Source organism: Oncorhynchus masou, chromosome 25 (genome assembly GCF_036934945.1).
Source record: "Oncorhynchus masou masou isolate Uvic2021 chromosome 25, UVic_Omas_1.1, whole genome shotgun sequence".
Classification (NCBI taxonomy): domain Eukaryota; kingdom Metazoa; phylum Chordata; class Actinopteri; order Salmoniformes; family Salmonidae; genus Oncorhynchus; species Oncorhynchus masou.
The window spans coordinates 37469070-37491379 of NC_088236.1; the positions used below are offsets into that span (position 1 = coordinate 37469070).

General features: G+C 39.5%; 2 protein-coding genes across 2 annotated transcripts; both read left to right on the forward strand.

The window, feature by feature from the left end:
- The first annotated feature begins 3827 nt into the window (after positions 1 to 3827).
- On the forward strand, positions 3828 to 4945 carry LOC135514262 (P2Y purinoceptor 2-like). Its single transcript, XM_064937618.1, has one exon. It carries the CDS (start codon positions 3887 to 3889, stop codon positions 4943 to 4945), a length of 1059 nt encoding a protein of 352 aa, XP_064793690.1. The 5' UTR covers positions 3828 to 3886.
- A 2235-nt stretch (positions 4946 to 7180) lies between these two features.
- LOC135514259 (arrestin domain-containing protein 1-like) lies at positions 7181 to 14047 on the forward strand. The gene is made up of 8 exons (XM_064937616.1): positions 7181 to 7385; positions 10179 to 10289; positions 10569 to 10619; positions 11579 to 11733; positions 11849 to 12034; positions 12204 to 12380; positions 12504 to 12867; positions 13222 to 14047. Exons 1-8 carry the CDS (start codon positions 7259 to 7261, stop codon positions 13263 to 13265), a joined length of 1215 nt encoding a protein of 404 aa, XP_064793688.1. The 5' UTR covers positions 7181 to 7258; the 3' UTR covers positions 13266 to 14047.
- Positions 14048 to 22310: the final 8263 nt, after the last annotated feature.

The following is a 22310-nucleotide window of genomic DNA, read 5'->3' on the forward strand; positions in this document are numbered from 1 at the left end:
CACATTCGCTCCAAGCTATGCTAACATTTTATTTGGGGCTCCCGAGTGGCGCAGCAGTCTAAGGCACTGCATCTCAATGCTAGAGGCGTCACTACAGACCCTGGTTCGATCCTGGGCTGTATCACAACCGGCTATGATCTAGAGTCACATACGGCTGCGCACAATTCGCCCAGCGTCTTCCAGGTTAGGGGAGGGTTTGGCCAAATCCTGAAGTGGTATCGATATATTGGTGCCTTGTTTTGCATATGGGGAGTAACTGGAGAAGAGCTGTCAGACTGTATGGCATTACTTAATGACATTGACCTTAATCTCAGATTCACTATTGATGTGACACTAAACGTGTTTATTACCTTGATATGGGGATTGAGAAATCGAATGGAACCCAGTTTACAACTCTGTGCAGAAAAGAAACGGACAGAAATACTTTATTACAGGTGGGCAGCTTCCTCCCTGATCCATTAAAAAGACGTCCAAGAAGCCCGTTTTTCAGACTGCGCCCTATATACCACTCCACAGAGGACTATCTAGAAAAAGCTGCGGAGATGCCCAATAGGTTTCTAGTAAGAGGCAACTCCCCACAATGTGTGGATGAAGCTCTTAATTTGGCATTGGGGAAAACATGAGATGAACTGCTACAAAAAAGACCAACAAGAACCTAAAGAACACTGTAATTAATGTTCACCACCACACATAATTTGAACTCGCGCAACGTGGGAGATGCTGTCGAGAAACACTGGCATGTTTTAAGCATCTGATACAGTTTTGCCAGCTGAATTTAAGAATCCGCCATGTATGCAATATAGATCTTAGGTCGTAATTTACGAGACCAATTGATCCCTGTCAACTGCTAGCCACAAAAGAATGAGCCAGGCTCTTTTACGCCTATAAATGCAAAGGCTGCGCACAGTGCGACAATATGATGAAGTGTGAATATTTCTAACTAATGCCACCACTTTGGCCTACTCTGACGTGTTTTATTGCACTGTACACAATGATTTCTGACAACTTTAATTGATAGGATGTATTTATTTCCCCTCGACTCCAATCCCATTCGAATGCATTGAACGGATGTGGGTAGAGTAGTGTCTACCTAAAGGTGCACATTTAAAAACTCTTAACAAAAGCTCTGATGAAGGCCTCGAGGCCGATATGTGAAGCTTAATAAAGAGCAGTGACACTAGCATGAGCAGTGAGCTGGTTTCCTTTTTTTGTTGTCTTAATTATAATAATTGAATCATTATTGCAACATTCTTGAGAATTCTTTGTCTAATTACCATAGCCACATCCATATAGATGACTGGCAACACCGAGTTGACAGCATTTTAGCAACATGTAATCTTATTTTAATCTGTTATACAGAATGTGACACTTGGTGCTCGCTTGTCAGACATGTTTTTTTCGAAGGCATTTGTGAGAATTTGATAGCAATATAGAGTGGGGGAGCAGCCTTGCATTTGGACAATTAATTGACACTGTAGTAAATAAAAACATCTGTCTCATCCAGGACCAGAGTCGAGGCAGACCAGTGTGACAGCCAATCAGAGCTACAGTAGGTCTTTATACACATAAACCTTTTGCCAGACCGGCCTGCCTTCACTCACGTTGAACTGGACTGTGTGTTTACAGGCAGTTGCAACAGTGCCACTTTAGATCATTAGAACCCATTTGCTTAAAGCCACAAATAACACCCGACTGGATTTCTGCAAATATGTAAATACCACAGGAATCCGCTTACGTTTGGGAACTCTTAACCTTCTTATTGATCAAACAACCATGAAAAGGTAGGCTCTCTCCTTCAGTTATGCACATCAACAAGATCATCAATGAATGCTAGCCAGAGCAAGATGATCTAAAATCTAACGAAGGAACATTAGATAAAACGTGTCAAACTTTTTCAGCTAGTTGGCCATCAAAATTGGACTGATAAACGATGGGGAATTGTAGACTTCCAGTGCATGCTTGTCCCAACCAAGCATCTAATCTAACTGGCTAAAGTTCGCTAGCTTGCTAGCTAGCTACTTCCTTGACACAAATGAGAGAACACCTCACTCTGACCATTTTACTCATCCTAGCAGAGCTGGTTAGGCTGTTTACATGTTGTCTAGAGTGTTTATGACTAACCCTACTTTTTTTTGCCTACATTTACTGACACCAGTCACATTCAGTGGGTGTTGCGCGATAGTAAATTCATCAGTTATTCTGCGCTCTGGCACACTTAGACAATAGGGCTCTGAAATCAGAGTAGATAGCCAGAGTGAATTTGGTAACGCAAGAGGTATGCTAACTAGATAACAGTTGTTCAAGTTCTTGTATCAGGTCAGCTGTGATTTACAACCCGATAGCAATATTTTTTGGACTACCAAAATTTTTTATTGGTGAATGTTATTAATTATGCATTAAACTGCATCAATCTAGTCTTGCAACAATGCCTTAATTTACGTCATGGAATGTTGAGTCAAATATAACCTATTTTTAAAACATCTTATAAAGTTTGTTTTGTAGCATAAACTTGAATATTTTATTTTTGACTGATACTTGATTGTCTGTTTCATATCTGCAAAGGAGTTCAAACACTGTCTGTTCCACTTTAAAGTTATTTGGCATTGCTATGGTAATATAAATACTGATTCTATTATCACCAAGACACTAGAATCAAAATAGGGTACAACAAATCTAAATGATTGGACCTAGGAAAGACAAAAATAAAAGTTATTAGGATAATTGTAAAACATTGAATTAATAAAATGTTTTTTTTTACTGTTTATTTCAATTCAATCCATTACTCAGGAACAGTTTATCAGCAAGATCATTTAGTGGGCATTTTTGTACAACCAGTAGGCCTGTTTGACTACTATTGACTATGACAAACTGTCCAGGTCTTGAAAGGGAAAGTTTGTATGGACTTGTTTAAAAATGGCTCAATAAATAAATGTATTCAGTGGTGATGTCACAACTTGACTATAATAAGGTTAGCGGTTGCAACTCCTAGAATCACACAGGAAAAATAATTAGGATTAGGCCATATTTGTGCTGCACCCCATCATGCACCCCATCAAATGAGACGATTGTGGACTACAGGAAAAAGAGGACCGAGCGCGCTCCTATTCTCATCGACGGGGCTGTAGTGGAGCAGGTTGAGAGCTTCAAGTTCCTTGGTGTCCACATCACCAACAAACTAATAAAATTTGATTTGATGTGATTTTGAGAGAACAATTCTGCTTCTGTCTGCTTTACATAGCATGGTTGTGGGCAACCACCTCTTGTCATCGGGGGAAGTTATAACACTCTTCTCATTCATGTCTTGTACCACTGATGGACTACAAGTGCAAGCTTAAGTAAGTAGCCTACACGAAAGTAGACTTTATGACTTCATCATAATCACAAGTTCCATTGTGTAGAGATGTTGTAACCTTAATCTCACAATTGTTTTCAGTTATGTATGCTTGAATTAGCTTTACATGTTTATATTTTAGTAATTTAGTAGACACATTTATACAGTAGTGAGTACATACATTTTAATGCTTTAGTGCCTACCTCCGGTAGGACATTAATTGAATGTTCACTTTCAAATATAATATTTGTACTTTAAATCAGGGAATTCTATTTTTTGCTATGATTTAAAAGCTATTTTGTGACAAAGTTTGTCCTTGTGGTAGGTGAGTCATGGTGAGACCTTTTCTCACCTCAGCTCCAAGTTTTACATCCTGTTCAGTGGCTACACTTAACACCGATTTACAAGAATTGACAACGATGTAGCACACAATGTGTTCATTATTTTTTAACTAAATATGTACATTTTCTTTGGTCTGGCTAGCACTCTGTTCCATTTAAAAAATTTCAAGGTGACTGTTTATGTCCTGCACCCCCCCCCACATCCCATCCCAAGATGAACAGCACAATGCTGCCTCTGAACAACATTACAGCCAACAGCAGTCTCTGTACAGTGGAACCCCAGCATATCTCCATCACTGTTTTCCTCCTCCTGGTCTTCCTGGTTGGTTTCCTCCTCAACAGTTTCAGTCTGTGGGTCTTCTGCTGCCGTATACCACAGTGGAGCTCTGGTGCCGTCTTGCAGTTTAATTTGGCTGTCAGTGATGCTATCATCACACCAGTTGCACCATTTATGGCAACATACTTTGTCATGGGTAGCCACTGGCCCTTTGGATCTTTTCTGTGCAAGTTGAAGATTGCTCTGCTGTTCATTCACTTCTATGGCAGTATCCTGTTCCTCACACTCATCAGCATTCATCGATATGTGGCAGTGGTCCAGTTTAAACAAGGCTCCTCCATGAAACGAAAGGCATTTGTTCAGAAGCTGTGTGCTGGAGTCTGGCTGGTTTTGCTGGCTAAGGGTATTGCCTGTTTCTACTTGTTTAACACAAGCCAAGTGGGAAACCGCACACTATGTCTGAGCATTCATCAGCGAGATTACATTGAGACTTACTTTGCCATCAACTTCGTTTTGCTCACCCTTGGGTTCCTAATGCCTTTCTCAGTGGCTGTGACGTGCTACGTTCAGATAGCAAGATCAGTGTCTCATATCAATATCAACACATTTAAGGGCCGTGGTATTAAGGCCAAGTCCCGTAAAGTGGTGGCCATGTGTCTGGTGATATTTGGACTGTGCTTTATGCCTTTGAACGTGATACGCACTGGGGCTGTCGTGTTAAAGAAGTACTTTCCAGAACAATGCATCCTTCTGCAGGTGGAGACCTCATACTATTATTCCTGGGTTTTGGCTGGAGCAAACTGCTGTCTGGACACATTGCTTTACTGTTTTGGATCACACAATTTTGTCAAGGCTATTCATAGGTCTCTCAGAAAATGCGATGTCAAGTTCAAAGAAGACCCTGCCACAAATGACCAGATCAGCTACGATGCTGCTATTGATTCTCCCTCCATTGTATTAGAACACAAGGAAAACATGTCCAAACCCGGCATTTGAACACATCTTGAAGTAGGAACCTCATAGTAGTCTCATCACATTTGCTCAGTGTCTTCATCATCCTGAGAGAGTATAGTTTTATTATCTATAACATAAATAGTATTCATAGAATTGACATGGGACATGTGAAGAAAAAATGTATGTCCCTGAGAGTGATCACAAATGTATTCTTTATTGATGTGTAATAATGATTAGATACTGTAATTGTAAAGCAAAACCTATAAACATGCGCTGTTTTAAACTAATCAAAGTGTATATCATATGCATGTTAAAAGGAATATATTTTCCACGGCATTCATTTGAAAAAAGTATATTTTACTCGGTTATAAGCAACAACAAAAAAAGTAATGGGGGTGGGGTTGGATGTTCTATAGCTTGATGATTCCGTAGCTGATTAAAAAAAATGCATTTCCTCTTTCTGTTTAATTTTGTTATTACCGTCTCAATCAGGAAGTCTCTAGAGGAGCTGTGACGAGGTGTTCACACAGTCCCGTTCTGAACAGCACGTGTGAACGAAGTAATGCTTTAAGTCTTTGTACATTCTCTCTTATGGGCATATAATAATAATAATAAAATGACTTAAATGTAAATGTAATAACAGGTTGTCTTTGGCATGATTATACGGAGGGTAGAGAGCGAGATGATTACTTACTGTCAACAACATACAGTTATAAATTCACAGTCTAGATATTAAAATCATAATAGTTTAAATCCAGCAGGGGTGGAAAAAGTACCAAATTGTCATACTTGAGTAAAAGTAAAGATACCTTAATAGAAAAGGACTCAAGTAAAATTAACAGTAACCCAGTAAAATAATACTTGAGTTAAAGTATTTGGATTTAAACATACTTAAGTATCAAAGTAAATGTAATTGCTCAAATATATTCAAGTATCAAAAGTAAAAGTATAAATCATTTAAAATTCCTTATATTAAGCAAACCAGATGGCACAATCAAATCAATTTACGGATAGCCAATGGCACATGCCGACACTCAGACATAATTTCCAAAGAAGAATTTGTGTTTAGTGAGTCCTCTAGATAAAAATCAGTAGGGATGATCAGGGATGTTCTCTTGATGAGTGTGTGAATTGGACCATTTTCCTGTCCTGCTAAGAATTCAAAATGTAATGAGTACTTTTGGGTGTCAGGGAGAATGTATGGAGTAAAACGTAGAAATGTAGTGAAAATAAAGTCAAAGTAATCAAACATATAAATAGTAAAGGAAAGTACAGACCACAAACAACTATTATACTTTACACCACTAAAGTCCAGATGTACTTGTTAAAAAATAATACAAATATTAGTATTTTGGGGATTTGTGAACTGGATAATGTTAGACAATTTTTCCATTGTTATAGAACACTTGTTGAAAAGCAGAGGTGAATTGTAGGTCAAGAGAATGTGGCAACACAGGAAAGGTAAAATGTGATATCATCTGTTGACATCACTCTACGAAGTGTTGCAAAATACATTCTGACATTTTTTTGAATACATGGAAAAAAGAAACGTCAATGTGATTATTCCCGTCTTAAGTATTACTCTTCATATATTTTCCTTCTAAGGTGTTTTAAGCATTAGTCTATTTCCACTCTACATCAATTACTTCTCAACATGACAGAACAGTGTCAACCTCCATGACCCTCCAGCCCCTGACCACCATCCCAACTGACATAAATATCCAAAAGCAGTCACAGACTTTCATGGTGTGAGCTTATCAATATAACAGCAATATCATTGAATGTATCTCATTCTATATACAGCATGCAGCTTTCTCTCACTTCCATATTCATATCTCATTGATAATTGTCTGCATGCGGGTTAATGGGTCAACTCTTAACTGTTAAACAAATAGCTTTTTGGGTTGTTTTTTCCCCCCATTGTGTAAGAATTATTATATTTTGTAATATAATTATTGTTTCTGTGATCTTTTGCTTTCATTTTAAAAATACATTTTAAAAATCCCTTGCAAATGTACATAGAGTTGTCATCTCACAAACTCACTGAAGGGGGAAAGTGTTGACTATCCAGACAGTAGGCATATCAGACACCCTAACTTGTATTTTAGAGGCACGTCTCAGTCCTGTAAAATATTTTACTGAGTAAATTTGATGTATGGAAACAACTATGATATTTTGTTTACCGGACGACAGATCCACATGCGTTACATTTCAATAAGTATTTAACTGAGACGTTTAAATAAGAGACCAAGTTTCATGTTAGTGACGTCACGTTGGGAGGCTGAACGGAAAGGGAAGAAAACGGCACCACAGAGCACAGGTGATAGACCGAGCCGTCGGTGGCAGCCTTTCGTGATGGGAAACATGGGAAAACTGCAAGAATTTGACATCACTTTTAAGGACAATAAAGTTGTTTATAGTCCTGGAGATGCCGTTTCAGGCACGCTGAAAATTACAACCGCCCAAGCTCTACTATTTAAAGGTAATATTCTATCAGCTGTCTTGAAACCTTCGTCTCCTCGGACTGACAAGAAAGTCGTGTTCCACTGAAACGAACGCAATGGTGTGATTTGTGACGCGCATTTTATTTACAGTAAAAACTTAGGATGTTGAAGTGATTACTATGCTGTCACTCGAACAGACACTTTCTAAAGATGTGTTTGTGGGGGAACAAGGTGATCAATCTCATTTAAAGGTGCTGTCAGAAAGGACAAATTTGACCGTCCTTTTTTTAATACTCACCATATCTTAAGGTAAAACAACAACACTAACAAAAAACAATATTTGTTTGCCCATTAACATTTGAATCCAAGGATGAAATGGCAAGGCAAGCATAGAAGTGGCAATCATAAACTCAAGTTGTTATATTCCAGAAATGTAGTAGGATAGAACATTGAATTGTTCAATGGAACTGTGTTCCTTATGTCAAGGATCTCAAATGGCTGCTGACAGGTGGTGGTCACCCTCATCCCGATCACTTGTTGCTAGAACAAAAACACAAATTCACTAATTTTTTCAACAACATTGTACTCTGGGTGATCAAACATGTTTTGAAACCGGGCGTGGAGTTAGAAAATACTTTTGTTGGTTTCTATTTTTTTTTTAATGTTAGCCAACTTGGAACTTTAGCCAACATGGAAACTAAATTGCCCTCTTGTCACACTGAAGGTGTTTTGTGTCATGGTTTGTTTACATTGCAGGTCAGAAAAAACAGGTTGGGCAGCTTTCGTCATTGCATTTCAATACTGGGCACAGTGTCACTAGCTGCACTGTTGTTGATAACTGATTTCTTATGAACTTAACCTTCCCAAATTACTAATATTGTCTATTATCTGACCCATGAGTTGTGAGGACTTCAAATTACACTGAACAACAATTTCAGAGATTTTACTCAGAGTTCGTGTAAGGGAATCTTGGGCCCAAATCTATGGTTTTCACATGACTGGAAATACAGATATACATCTGTTGGTCATATATACCTGGGGCATGGATCAGAAAACAAGTCAGTATCTGGTGTAACTACCATTTGCCTCATGCAGCGTGACACATCTTGCTCGTATAAAGTTGATCAGGCTGTTGCCTGTGGAATGTTGTCCCACTCGTCTTCAATGACTGTGTGAAGTTTCTGGATATTGACGGGAACTGGAACACACAGATGTACATGTTGTTAGGCTGGTTGAGTTGTGATTGTTAGACTGGTTGGACGTACTGCCAAATTCTTTAAAATGACACAGGTGGCTTATGGTAGAGAAATGAACATTCAATTCTCTGGCAACAGCTCTCGTGGACATTCCTGCAGTTAGCATGCCAATTGCACACTCCCTTAACTCGAGACATCTATGGCATTGTGTGTGTAACCAAACTGCACATTTTAGAGTGTGCTTTTGTAGTACCCAGCACAAAGTGTGTAATGGTCATGCTCTGTTTAATCATCCTCTTGATATGCCACACCTGTCAGGTGGATGGAATATCCTGGCAAAGCATAAATCCTCAATAACTGGGATCTAAACAAATTTGTGCACAACATTTGAGAGCAATAAGCTTTTTGTGCGTATGGAAAATTTATTTTCTTTAGTTTCAAAAACATGGGGACCAACACTTTACAAGTTGCGTTTTATATTTTTTGTTCAGTGTAGTTTTTCACAAGAGCTGGTACTCCCTACAGAGCAGATTGTTAGTCTGTAATAGTGGACCCACTCTCATGTTCTTAAAAAGTAATAATGGGAAGTTAGAATTAAAGTTATTGTGTGATGTAAGCAGAGTATTTAACTGGATATCAATCAGAGTACTGCACTTCATACTTCTACAGGGTTTGTTTATAGATTTGTTTTTACTTGGCCATCATCCTCCAGGATTGTCTGTCTTACTGGGCTCAAACCAGAATTATGATTGATTTAGCTATTCATTAATTTGGGTCATAAATATGCACACTGCTGGCTAAGAGCTGTTGCCTATCCCCGCTGGGACTACCATTTAGTACCCTTTAATTTCTGTGCTCATGGGCTTGTGACTTCCGTGTGTTTTGCAGCCAGGCATGTGACTCACAGAGGAAAGCAAACCGATCAATTGTGCTGCATTACATCACACCAAGAAAACTACAAGTCACTGCCAAAATAAAGGAAACACTTGAGTAAATGAGGGTTACAAAGTATATTGAAAGCAATGTGCTTCCACAGGTGGTGTTCCAGAGTTAATTAAGCGATTAACATCTCATGCTTAGGGTCATGTATAAAAATGTCCAGTTGCCCATTTATTTTGGCTACCATTTTCTTTATACCATTTTTTTCAAACCTTTATTTAACCATGGCTAGAAGAAGAGATTACTATTTAAAGAGGGGTCTCAAAGGATCAAAGGGGGTTTTAAAGGATGTGTGTGTGTCTGTCACCAGATATGCCAAGGCTCATTGAAGCTGTTCTGGTGGCCTAATGGCCTATTAAGACACTTTAATTTGGTGTTTCCTTTATTTTGGCAGTTACATGTATGTTTGTCTTTTTTTTCTGGTCTTTGTGTTTGGAATCCTCAGAATTAGAGTTTGCTTTTTTAGTTCTGTTGTGTGTGTATATATCTCTCTGTGACGTGTTAAAGTAGGTGTCCACAATAGGTGCTTTGTTTGGAAAAAAAATAACATATCAATCAAAATGTCAACTATCCTAAAAGGGCTTTCAAGAATACATTGCCATGCTCTGCTTCTGTTTGGATCTCCATTTTGTTATGAAGTCAGAGGACCTCAAGTTCTCTTATGTTACTGTGTTGTACTCTGTATTATCCCTGAAGATATCAAGGTGAATTGCCAAGGCATCTGTGGTGTCACCAGCAAGATCGACGACACAGCCTGGACAGTGGAAGAGCAGTACTTCAACAGCACTCTCTCTGTGGCAGATAAAGGTACTGTCAACGGGGACTTTACCTGTTTCTTTCTCACCTTTTTGGAGCTTCAAACATTAAATACACCTTCCAGTAAATCATTGTTTTGTAATGGATATTTCCTTCATCACCAATGTATGTCAGAAGGAAACGGTAAACAAACATTTAATCCATATTCCCAGAGGTTCCCCTTCTACCCTGAAAGTGAAATGTGATTCCTCGAAGATGAACAATTGTTAATGGACAGACTGTTTTCCAGCCAGCTGATCTGATGTTTATCTTTTTTTTCTGGTGTCCCAGGAACCCTGAAACAGGGAGATCACAGTTTTCCATTCAAGTTTCTCATTCCAGGTAAGGCCACTGAGTGATGGAGCTTTGTAGGCCTGTTGCACCACATTCCTTTAAACATATGGGGTTTTCCTCATTTTATAATTAGATATGTCGAGGCATGTAAGTTTACTGTAGTTCTGACAGCTCATTCACAATAAGCAGAAGTAATGTGAGCAATAAATTACAGTACTGGTTCCTGTGGCTCTACATCAATGGTTATGAGGATTACCATGGGGACCATTGTCATGTGTCTTCAACAATGGAAATGGTGCTACAAATGAGCACACAGGAGAGTAATTTACTCGTGCCCATGAACAGTTATTGAGGTATACTTTATCAAGGGGTTATAAGTCATTCAAAAATGATTCCTGATTAGCTTATAGTTAAACTCTGAAATAAACTTTTATGACACATTTTTTGAGATTTTATCCTCGTACCCATTAGCCTCCTCTTCTCCAATTGTTCACTAGTGTGGTATGGACTGAGCGCATAGATGCCCTGAGGTGTGCAAAGCCACCTGTTGTCATACTATCTCCTGTACATGGTATTTGTTTATGCTAACAATCTGTCATGGCCTACTTGTCTTTTTGCTTCAAACCTTTGCATGCTAAGGAAATGAGTGTGATAGATCACTCTTAAAACAGTATCACATGTTCTCCCTTATCTATGCTATAGCTCTCTATGCTATAGGTAACATCGATGAGTAATGGGCGGAGGGGTTGTGATAAGGTCTATCAGACAGACAGCTGAGAAGGGATTCCCTTTCACTCTGATATAGCGGTCTTTCATAAAAACGTACATGACACACCACACAATCAACTGTCCGTTGTCATTTGAAATCTATCACCTGAAACCTGCACACCTTCAAGACATTTCAAATTTCAATAGATAGAGGCCATTTTTAAAGTATGTTGCCTGTATTCTTGCCTCTGTGAAAATACATATGTGATAAATACCTTTGCTCCTTCCCTCCTATATAGCTTCTATTCCCACATCCTTTGAAGGGAACTATGGAAAAATTATGTACAGAGTGAGGGCTTTCATCGACACTTCTCGCTTCTCTAAGGACTATAAGACTGAGAAGCCTTTCTACCTGCTGAGTCTCCTCAACCTCAACGAAGTGCCTGACATCCATGTGAGTTCTTCCCTAGCAGATTTGATAAATTTTCACTTAATCAGAAATATCCAAGTCTTAGCAACAGGACATTGGGGAATCTGGTCTTAACCTAATACTTCCCACCTGTTTCCAGGGACCTAGTTCATCTTCCATTACTAAAACGTTCACCTACATGCTGGGGGTGAAGACAGGAACGGTGGTGCTGAAGGCCCAGAGTGACATGAAGGGCTACACGCCTGGTCAGGTCATCAAACTGACCACAGAGATCGACAACCGGTCTGGGAAAACCACGGGGACTGTGGTGGCCCGTCTCATGCAGGTACAGAGTACTGAGTCTACAGAGCTTGAAATGAAGCAAGGCTATGGATGTACAACAGAAGAGTGTTGTACAACCAAGTGTGATTTCTTCAATGGTGTTATAAAGCTGCAATGTGGTCATTATTGTCTTATCATTTTGTACCATATTTTTGTGTGCTCGTCTCCAATAGAAAGTGACTTACCAGACGAAGAAGCCTACCATTGACTTGAGGACTTTAGTGCAGGTGGAAGGTGCTGGGGTGAAGGCTGACAAACAAGCTGAGTGGAAGGAGCAGATCATTGTACCTCCTCTGCGCCAGTCATCTATGACTGACTGTGGCCTAATAAACATGGAATACTTTATTCAAGTAAGCAACGTTTCTCTTTTCACAATGCCATTCCTCTACCGTTTCCTCTACAGCCAAACCCTTTGGTCCTCAGTTTAGCATGTTTTGATGAAACCTTCTCCCCTTTACTCCCTGGTACATTAGATTTCTCTGAAATCTCCTGTGGTGTCATTTTTGTTGCCCATCCACATTGGAAACATCTCAGTGGACACCACGTCAGCACAGCTCTCCAGACCACCTCCCCAAACCCCTGATCCTCTTTACTCCTCTGCCAAGCCTGCCAAGCTAGAACACAGCAGCGGCTCTGAGCCATCCTCCCATAACCAAGGACGACCTACTACTGCCCCTCGCCCTGCCCGCCGCACAGCCCCGAAACCTGTTCCCAGGATGAGAGTCTCTACTTCTTCCCCCAGTGCCCCTCCAGCTGAGATGGACTATCTGGCCAACTCCATGCCCACCCTCTACCCACTACTACCGCCAGAGTACAGCACCTCCACACTCCCACATGGTCAGTCTTTGACCCCTATTGAATAACCTGTAGTGACTGGCAGTGCTAATGCTATTTAGTTTTTACTTAGTTATCTTATTACACTTTTTGATATTAAGTATTTGGGTTAAGTGTTTCTGGTGTTGTATTGTCATCTCACTGTATCAGTTGTGGCTGGCTTAAATCTTGGCTAATATCCAATATGAATATAAGAGTCTAATTGCCATTCTGTAGACATTTATTCCTTTGCTTCGTAAGCGTTTGCCATGCCCATGACTCATGTTGTTTCTGATGAAAGTATGTAGTTGGGTGGGTATTGTGTAGTAATGTCTCTTTCTGTCTAATTACTGATATCCGCTGTCCTCTCTGTTACAGAAGCTCCTCCCAGCTACGTCGAGAGCTGTATCAGCAACACATAAACATCATGAAACAGGAGAGACTGACTGCTGGCAACTGTACACTGAACATTACAATCAACCTCCCTACTAGAGGATCATGATGCCAGGCAGCCCTCAAGTTAATTAGTATTGGTTAAGCAGCACCTTTTTACTGATTGTTTTCACACAATTTTAGCACTTTCAGGACAGTAATATGTTTTTACATAAACCATTTTTATAGCTGGAGCCAAGTTTTTAAAGTTAAGTCTGTGTCATATAGGATTAATTTAGGGGTCTCCCGTGTGGTGTAGCAGTCTAAGGCACTGCATCGCAGTGCTTGAGGGCTTCACTAAAGACCGGGTTCGATCCCAGGCTGTGTCACAACCCGCTTTACTTGGCTCATCACGCACTAGCAACTCCTTGTGGCGGGCCGGGTGCCTGCAGGCTGACTTTGGTTGTCAGTTGAACAGTGTTTCCTGTGACACATTGTTGCAGCTGGCTTCCGGGTTAAGCGGGCAGATGTTAAGGTGCGTGGTTTGGCGGGTCATGTTTCGGAGGACGCAATGACTCGAACATCGCCTCTCCTGAGCCCGTTGCAGCGATGAGACAAGATCGTAATTGAAATTGGGAGAAAAAGGGGGTGAAACACAACATTTTTTACAGTATATATTTTTTTCCTTGAGAATATATTGAAATTGCATGTGTGATGCTTGAAATGTGAAGAACAGATTTTAGTATTGTATGTTTGAAAGTTGACTTGTGGAACTTGTGCTGCTGATATGTTTAGATATTGGATCAAACACACCTAGCTTAGTGGGTGCTCTCATAATTTGTAAGTCGCTCTGGATAAGAGCGTCTGCTAAATGACTTAAATGTAAATGTAAATGTATAATGCTATGGTTTGTTCTGTCTGTCTGAAAACAACAGATTAATCTTATAAGGTGCACACTGTGATTTGATGATTTGACTGTGTAAGATTCTTAGTTTGCTGTATAATAGTTATAGTCAGATTGTAGGATGTATAGTGTTGTTTAAAATCAAGCTAGCTGCGCATAGCGCTGTTGTCCTCATTTGGCTATGAAATCAACTGTGGTATATTATGTAGATCTAGCATTTGCCATGGGATATCCTGTATATGATTTACACCAGCAAACAGCTTTTCAACAGCAAGATTGTATTTGAGATTTATTTAACTAACTGGTCCCCTCCCCCATGCCAAACACTTGGATTCAGGAGGTGGGTTGTCACAAAGGTCACTTGTCTTGATATCACAAAAGCCTCATTTTAATACAACAATGGTTATTCTCTTATCTAATTTAAAGGGTTTTGGTTTACATAGCTAGGTTGCTAGTCTACTGGTGCCATAATTTGACTGCAGCGTGACAGCAACTACAATTTGAGGTTTCCCCTATTGATCTAAATCAAATATACTTATAGGTTTCCGCTTTCATCTGTGTCTTGTGTTAGCAAGCAACTGGCTAGCTAGGTCTTCAGCCAGCATGTAACTAAAGCGTTGGAAGGGTTGCCCAAAACTCAGATCCAGTTGTCATGTCATTACATCAAGATATATGCCAAATGGAACATTCATACAAAGGTCATAATATATGAACATTGACTAACAGAACATTGTCTGATATATATATAATGAGAAGTAACCCGACCTCACCCTGTTAAGTAAATTTCTACTAAAATTGTCAAGATGAACTAGCTAGCTAGTGATAAACAGTGCTGACAATTCCATTTAGGCTAGCTCGCTAAATTATACAGCAAACATTTTGTCTGGTGCTGTTACAGTAAATTGGATTAACAAATAATTTGTGAAACCATGATGTGGCGTATGACAGGATTGGATGTTGCATGCAATTTCAATGTTTGAGTTGCTTTGTGTATCAGCAGATTTGCTTGAGATAATGTCACGGCAACACTGCTCACAGCATTTATGATGCTCACTGCTTTCATGTCTTTTTCAAAGAACCGCCAGTCAAGGTGAGCTCCCCGCCTATTCAGTTTGTCTTTTCAGACTTCCTATTAGTTTGACATGAGAGAAAGTACTTTTGCTTTTTTTTAATCACGAAAAAATATTATGGGTGATCTTTTAGTAACTCAAAAGGCTATTTTACATGGGATTCAGAATGACTGTTCGGGTCATTTTGAGACAAACCCCTGTAATGCTGTTTTAAGATGTGAAACTGAATGCCATACTGTAAATCCTACTCTATAGATACCTCTGGTGGCTGATAAATGCATGTCAATGGCATGCTTTACTCATTATTTTACACTGCTCAATGCATACCAGTGGAGGCTGCTGAGGGGAGGACGTCTCATAATAATGGCTGGAACGGAGCCAGTAATGGAGCTCCATCCATTACTGTGAGACCGTCCTCCCCCAATTAAGGTTGCACCAACCTCCTGTGATCCATACACTGTTTTATGTGACTTGTTTCTCTTTATACTTTTCACGACGTGTCTTATAAACAATTCACTATTCTATATCCAAATAATTGTGTATGCATAGGAAAAACAGTGCCTTGATGATCTATAATGCACAACCTAATAAAGTTGTTTTTCACAATTTTTTTGTTTTGTGTTGATTATGCTGGGATAATTGTACATCTCCATTTTTAGGCCCATTTGTCATTTGTAAACATGAAGGTTCTTACAGCCTATGCAGAGTAACATTTGAAACTCATTGTTACATCCCATTTGTCCTGTGTTATGCTCCTCTCCAATTTCCTATCCTCCACTAAAAAGACCGCCATATAAAAGGAGCCTAATGTGATATTTGACAGCTGCCTTGAAGGACACGGATACAAAATGCTTTCAGCTACTAAGATCAGTGAAATGTGGGCTAAACTGACAACGGAGCGAAGAACAGAAATCTCAACGAGCAAGCAAGTCGCAGCAATGAATAATTGCTTCTATAGCTCAGACTGAGAGATGTGTGAATCTATATTGGTGCCCAGGCTTGGTTTTAGATGGAAGAGCTTCAATCTTATTTTTATTGATTTCCATATATATAAAGGATGAGGGTATAGATTGGCTTTGCAGACTTAAGAGTCTACATTGGAGAGTTGAAATCCCCTGCATGTTAGCTAGCGGGAAAACCCCCCTTTGGATTTTCACATGTTTAATTTTCGGGTTGAGTATAGTTCGGGTTCAGGGTTCATATCGTTTGTTTACGCTCGGTGAGAATGAGGAGAGGTCAACACATGGGAAAAGGTACCACCCTATCTTTACAGTAGGTTTCAGTCTGGATATTGGTTGGTCAAAGTGCAATGGCAGGTAACAGACGTGGAACATTAGAAGGAGCCATAACCCCATTAAAAAGGAAGAAGATATAGTCTTTAAAAAAATATATTTATATTGATATTGCTCTGTTGCAAGAAACTCATTTGGATGATAAGGAGCATCTGAAATTGCAACAAGGGGGGTTTGGTCAAGTGTTTTTCTCATCCTTTACATCCAGAAGTAGAGGTGTAGCGATTCTTGTGAAAAAGAACCTACCACTTAAGGTGTTGAATTGTGTGAAAGATACATTTGGTCGTTTTGTTATAATTACATTTACATTACATTACATTTAAGTCATTTGGCAGATGCTCTTATCCAGAGCGACTTACAAATTGGATTAAAGGTACTTTAGCTATTTGTGATGATCTGTGGTATGCTGATGTTTGGAGAACATCCATCCAACAGAGAGTTCACATATTTCTCTGCACGTCATGGATGTCAGACTAGAATAGATTACTTTTTTTATGCCCAAGACGTCTTTGCAGTCTGTTTTATCTGCTAATATTGGAAGCATAGTCATATCTGATCATGCGGAGGTGATCCTGGACATTGGAGATTGAATACAAGCATTCTTAAAACCCATACATTTACGTAACATTTTATTACAGAGTTTAAAGAATTTTTCTCTATTAACTCTCAATCAATAGATAACCCCTCACAAACCTGTAAAGCGTATGCCAGGGGTCTGATTATGTCATACTCAGCTACTAAGAAGCGGAAAAAGCGTGAAAAGCAAAAAATGTTAGAGGGTGAATTAGGACCTAAAGAGAAGGACTACATTAAAACTCCCACTTCTTCCCTATTATTAAAAGAAATATCAGCCCTTAGATCAACGTAGGACTCTGTCACGCCTTGGTCTTAGTATTTTGTGTTTTAGATAATTAGTTGGTCAGGCCAGGGTGTGACATGGGTTTATGTTATTGTGTTGTTGTATTGGGGTTTTTGTAGGCATTGGGATTGTGGTTGATTAGGGGTGTGTTTAGTATAGGTTTGGCTGCCTGAGGCGGTTCTCAATCAGAGTCAGGTGATTCTCGTTGTCTCTGATTGGGAACCGTATTTAGGTAGCCTGGGTTTCACTTTGTATTTCGTGGGTGATTGTTCCTGTCTCTGTGTTTGTTGTCACCAGATAGGCTGTATAGGTTTTCACGGTCCGTTTGTTGTTTTTGTATTGTTCGTTTTTTCTTCGTCATTAAACATGTCTCAAAGATACCACACTGCATTTTGGTCCGACTCTCCTTCACCAGACGAAAGCCATTACAGACTCTCTCCTAACACAGGACGCTGAAAAGAAAATGAGATTTGTCAGGCAAAAGCTTTATGAACATGGAGATAAACCAGGAGAGTATTTGGCATACCTAGCTAAAAAGACAGCAGACTCACAGTCAATTGCTACTATTACTGATTCTGATGGCTATCATTTATATGAAAATAAGTTGATAAATGAGTCATTTTAGAAATGTTATGCAAATCTTTATGCCTCAGAACTGAAAAATGATGTACCCAAATTAACGGAGGTCTTATTTTCCAAGATTGAGCTCCCAACTATCTCTGAAGAACAGAGGTCTCTCCTTAATGCCCCTGTTACCAAGGAAGAGATCATGTTTGAAATTAAGAATCTGCAAAATGGTAGGCCCCAGGACCAGACAGGTTTTGTAGTGAGTTCTATAAAGAGTTCCATAAAGAGTTCCATGATCTGATCCTTGAGCCATTGCTTGATATGCTTAACCACTCATTTTCAAATGACCATCTCCCTCAAACGCTGAGGGAAGCCAACATGTCACTTATTCTCAAAAAGGAAAAATGCCCAGTCTTGTTCCTTGTACAGACCCATTTCCCTTAGGAATGTGGATAGACAATTGCTTTCTAAAATTCTAGCCACATGACTAGAGGATTTATTTCCACAAATTTTGAAAGGGGACCAAATTGGCCTCATTAAGGGCCGTAAGTCATGTAACAATGTCAGGTGGCTTCTTAATGTTATTCAAACCTATCAGCGAAGTGCTGTGGATGGTCTTGTGCTCTCCCTAGATGCTGAGAAAGCCTTTGACTGTGTGGTGTGGTCCTACCTATTCTTTGCTCTGACTAAATTTGGTCTAGAGGACAAGTTTATAAAATGGGTTAAAGTTTTATATGATGATCGTCAGGCTGCTGTCTTTAATAATGTGTTACGGTCAAATAGCTTCTCTATACACAGAGGTACCAAACAGGGCTGTCTGTTGTCCCCTCTCTTTTTGCACTCACTACGGAACCACTGGCCAAGGCCATCAGAGTAATGCCTGCTATACAGGGTCTGCTCATTTGTGACGTTCATCATAAAATAAGCTTGTTTGCTGATGATGTTCTGATGTTCATCTCTAGCCCCGAGAATTCAATTATATCTCTTGTTAATATTATTGAATTATTCAGTGAATTCTCAGGCTACAAGAGGAATATAACTACATCAAAGGCTGGTAGCCTTCATTCTGTACCTATTACCACCCCCCCCCCCCTTTCCTTTTAAATGGTTTCCCCCAGGTTTTACGTATCTGGGTATATTTGTAACTCCTAAATTCCAGCAAATGTACAAAGCCAATTTTGTTCCCTTGTTTGATACAATAAGACAGGATCTGGGGCGCTGGAACTCTCTTCCGATTTTTTTGTTTGGGTAGAATATCACTCTTGAAAATGAATATTTTACCTAGACTACTTTACCCAATCCAAATGATCCCATTATTACTCTCCAATAAGGTAATACAAAATGTAAGTGGCTAAATTCCTTCATATGGAGTAAACCCAAGCCAATAGTTAAGATGGCAGTATTGCAGCTGCCAGGCTCTAGGGGGGTCTTGGTTCTGCCCAATATTAGGCTTTACCAGTGGTGTGCCCACCTATGTTATATTTCTGATGCATCACAAATGATGACTCCTCTATTTGGTTAGACATTGAGACTTCTTTTTCAAAATACCCCTTGAAGGATCTTTTATTCTTCAGAAGTTTCAAGTCTCTAAAGGATCACTGCAATAACCCCATTACACTTAACACACTCAAAGCATGGAGGTCAGTTCAACGCTTCCTGGGAAGGTCCAAACTAACCTCTGCTCTACCCCAATTGTTAACAACCCAGATTTTGGTCCAGGATTGCTGGATGCTGGCTTTAACTTTTAGCTTAATAAGGGCATAGGCAGACTACATTATTTTTTTGACAAGTAAGACATATTTTGAAGAGCACCACCTTGATTGGCAACCCTGTCTGTCATTGTGAAATAATGGGGTTTTTTCCCACAAAGGAAAATGTCTGTAAGTTTGTTTTATGATGCATTAAGGTCCTTTTCTACTGTCAACACACAGAGGGTGAAACGAGTGTGGGAGAAAGAATTGTCTGTTACTATTGACAAAGAGATGTGGGAGGACATTTGGAGATATGCAAAAACAATATCTATATTTAATCGTACTAGAGTAATCCAGTTAAGAATAATACACAGATTGCATATATCCCCAAATCACAGACATGCTTTTAACACCTCTTCCTCTTCTCCTCAGTGTCTTAAATGTAAAACTGATACAGGCTCCCTAACACATTGTTTATGGACATGTTCCAAATTACAAAGATACTGGTCTATTGTTCTGCAAGAAATTAAATTCTTGGGGTCGATCTAGAATTGGACCCAGTTTCTTTACTAGTAGGCATGTTACTTCTGTGGGTAAGAGGCTTTACAAGGTACTTACCTTCGCAGCGAGGAAAACCATCCCCTTACAGTGGATTAGTGATAAGGTTCCTTCTATTAAAGATTGGCATAAGATACTATTTGAATGGGTGCCATTGACATATCTGACATGCACATTGCATTCTAAAACAGATCAGTTCGACAAAGTACGGGAACCTTATCTAAATGATCTAGAACCTGATTTATCAGCTATTATGCTACAAGGATTTTCTGAGAATGGTGGTGATCCATTTGTTTCAGAATCAAATCAAATCAAATTGTATTTGTCACATACACATGGTTAGCAGATGTTAATGCGAGTGTAGCGAAATGCTTGTGCTTCCAGTTCCGACAATGCAGTAATAACCAACGAGTAATCTAACTAACAATTCCAAAACTACTACCTTATAGACACAAGTGTAAAGGGATAAAGAATATGTACATAAAGATATATGAACGAGTGATGGTACAGCGCAGCATAGGCAAGATACAGTAGATGGTATCGAGTACAGTATATACATATGAGATGAGTATGTAAACAAAGTGGCATAGTTAAAGTGGCTAGTTATACATGTATTACATAAAGATGCAGTAGATGATATAGAGCACAGTATATATGTATGCATATGAGATGAATAATGTAGGGTATGTAAACATTATATTAGGTAGCATTGTTAAAGTGGCTAGTGATATATTTTACATCATTTCCCATCAATTCCCATTATTAAAGTGGCTGGAGTTGAGTCAGTGTGTTGGCAGCAGCCACTCAATGTTAGTGGTGGCTGTTTAACAGTCTGATGGCCTTGAGATAGAAGCTGTTTTTCAGTCTCTCAGTCCCAGCTTTGATGCACCTGTACCTCACTTGTCCTTGATGATCTTTAAGGCCTTCCTGTGACATCGGGTGGTTTAGGTGTCCTGGAGGGCAGGTAGTTTGCCCCCGGTGATGCGTTGTGCAGACCTCACTACCCTCTGGAGAGCCTTACGGTTGTGGGCGGAGCAGTTGCCGTATCAGGCAACTGTGTTGGACCTAACTTCTTTATTCAAACTGAGCTTTTGTGTTGAATTTCTGTCTGTATGTTTGTTTAAAATGTATGTATTGAGAGACGCAATGACGGGGATGGGGTGTGAGTGACGAAGAGGGGAAGATGATGTGTATATGTATGTATATATGACTAAATAATTAATCAGGGTGATTTTTCCACAAATAGACAGGTGTTGTCCATTCCATGGTAGCAGAATCTTATCTAATTTGACTAACTTTATTTTTTTTGTAACAGTAGTAGTTGTTTGTATATGTACTATACTTTACTTTACTATTCATATTTTGGACAACTCTTCACTTCATTCCTAAAGAAAATCATGTACTTTTTACTCCATACATTTTGCCTGACACCCAAAAGTACTCATTATGTTTTGAATGCTTAGCAGGAAAATGGTCCAATTCACACACTTATCATGTGAACATCCCTGGTCATCCCTACTGCCTCTGATCTGGAGGACTCTGAACACAAATGCTTTGTTTGCTTGGTTTGTATATGATATCTGAGTATTGGAGTGTTCCCCTGGAATTGTGCCATCTGGTTTGCTTAATATAAGGAATTTGAAATGATTTATACTTTTTCTTTTGATACTTAAGTATATTTGAGAAATTACATTTACTTTTGATGCTTAAATATATTTAAAACCAAATACTTTTAGACTTTTACTGGGAGACTTTCACTTTTACTTGTGTCCTTTTCTACTAAGTATGACAATTAGGTACTTTTTCCAACACGGCCTTCAAGGTCTAGAGCCTGCTTGTTTTCTGTTCAACCTGATTATTAATTGCACCCACCTGGTGTCCCAGATCTAAATCAGTCCCTGGTTAGAGTGTAACAATGAAAAAATGCAGTGGAACTGGCTTCGGGGTCCAGCGTTGAGTTTGATGAGTCTATGGCTTAGGCAATTATTCGGACCTTCCTCTGACACTGCCTGATATAGAGGTTCTGCATGGCAGGGAGCTCGGCCCCAGTGATGTACTAGGCTGTCCGCACCATCCTCTGTAGCACTTTGCGATCGAGGCAGGTGCATTTGGGAAAGGGAAAGGGGGATACCTAGTCAGTTGTACAACTGAATG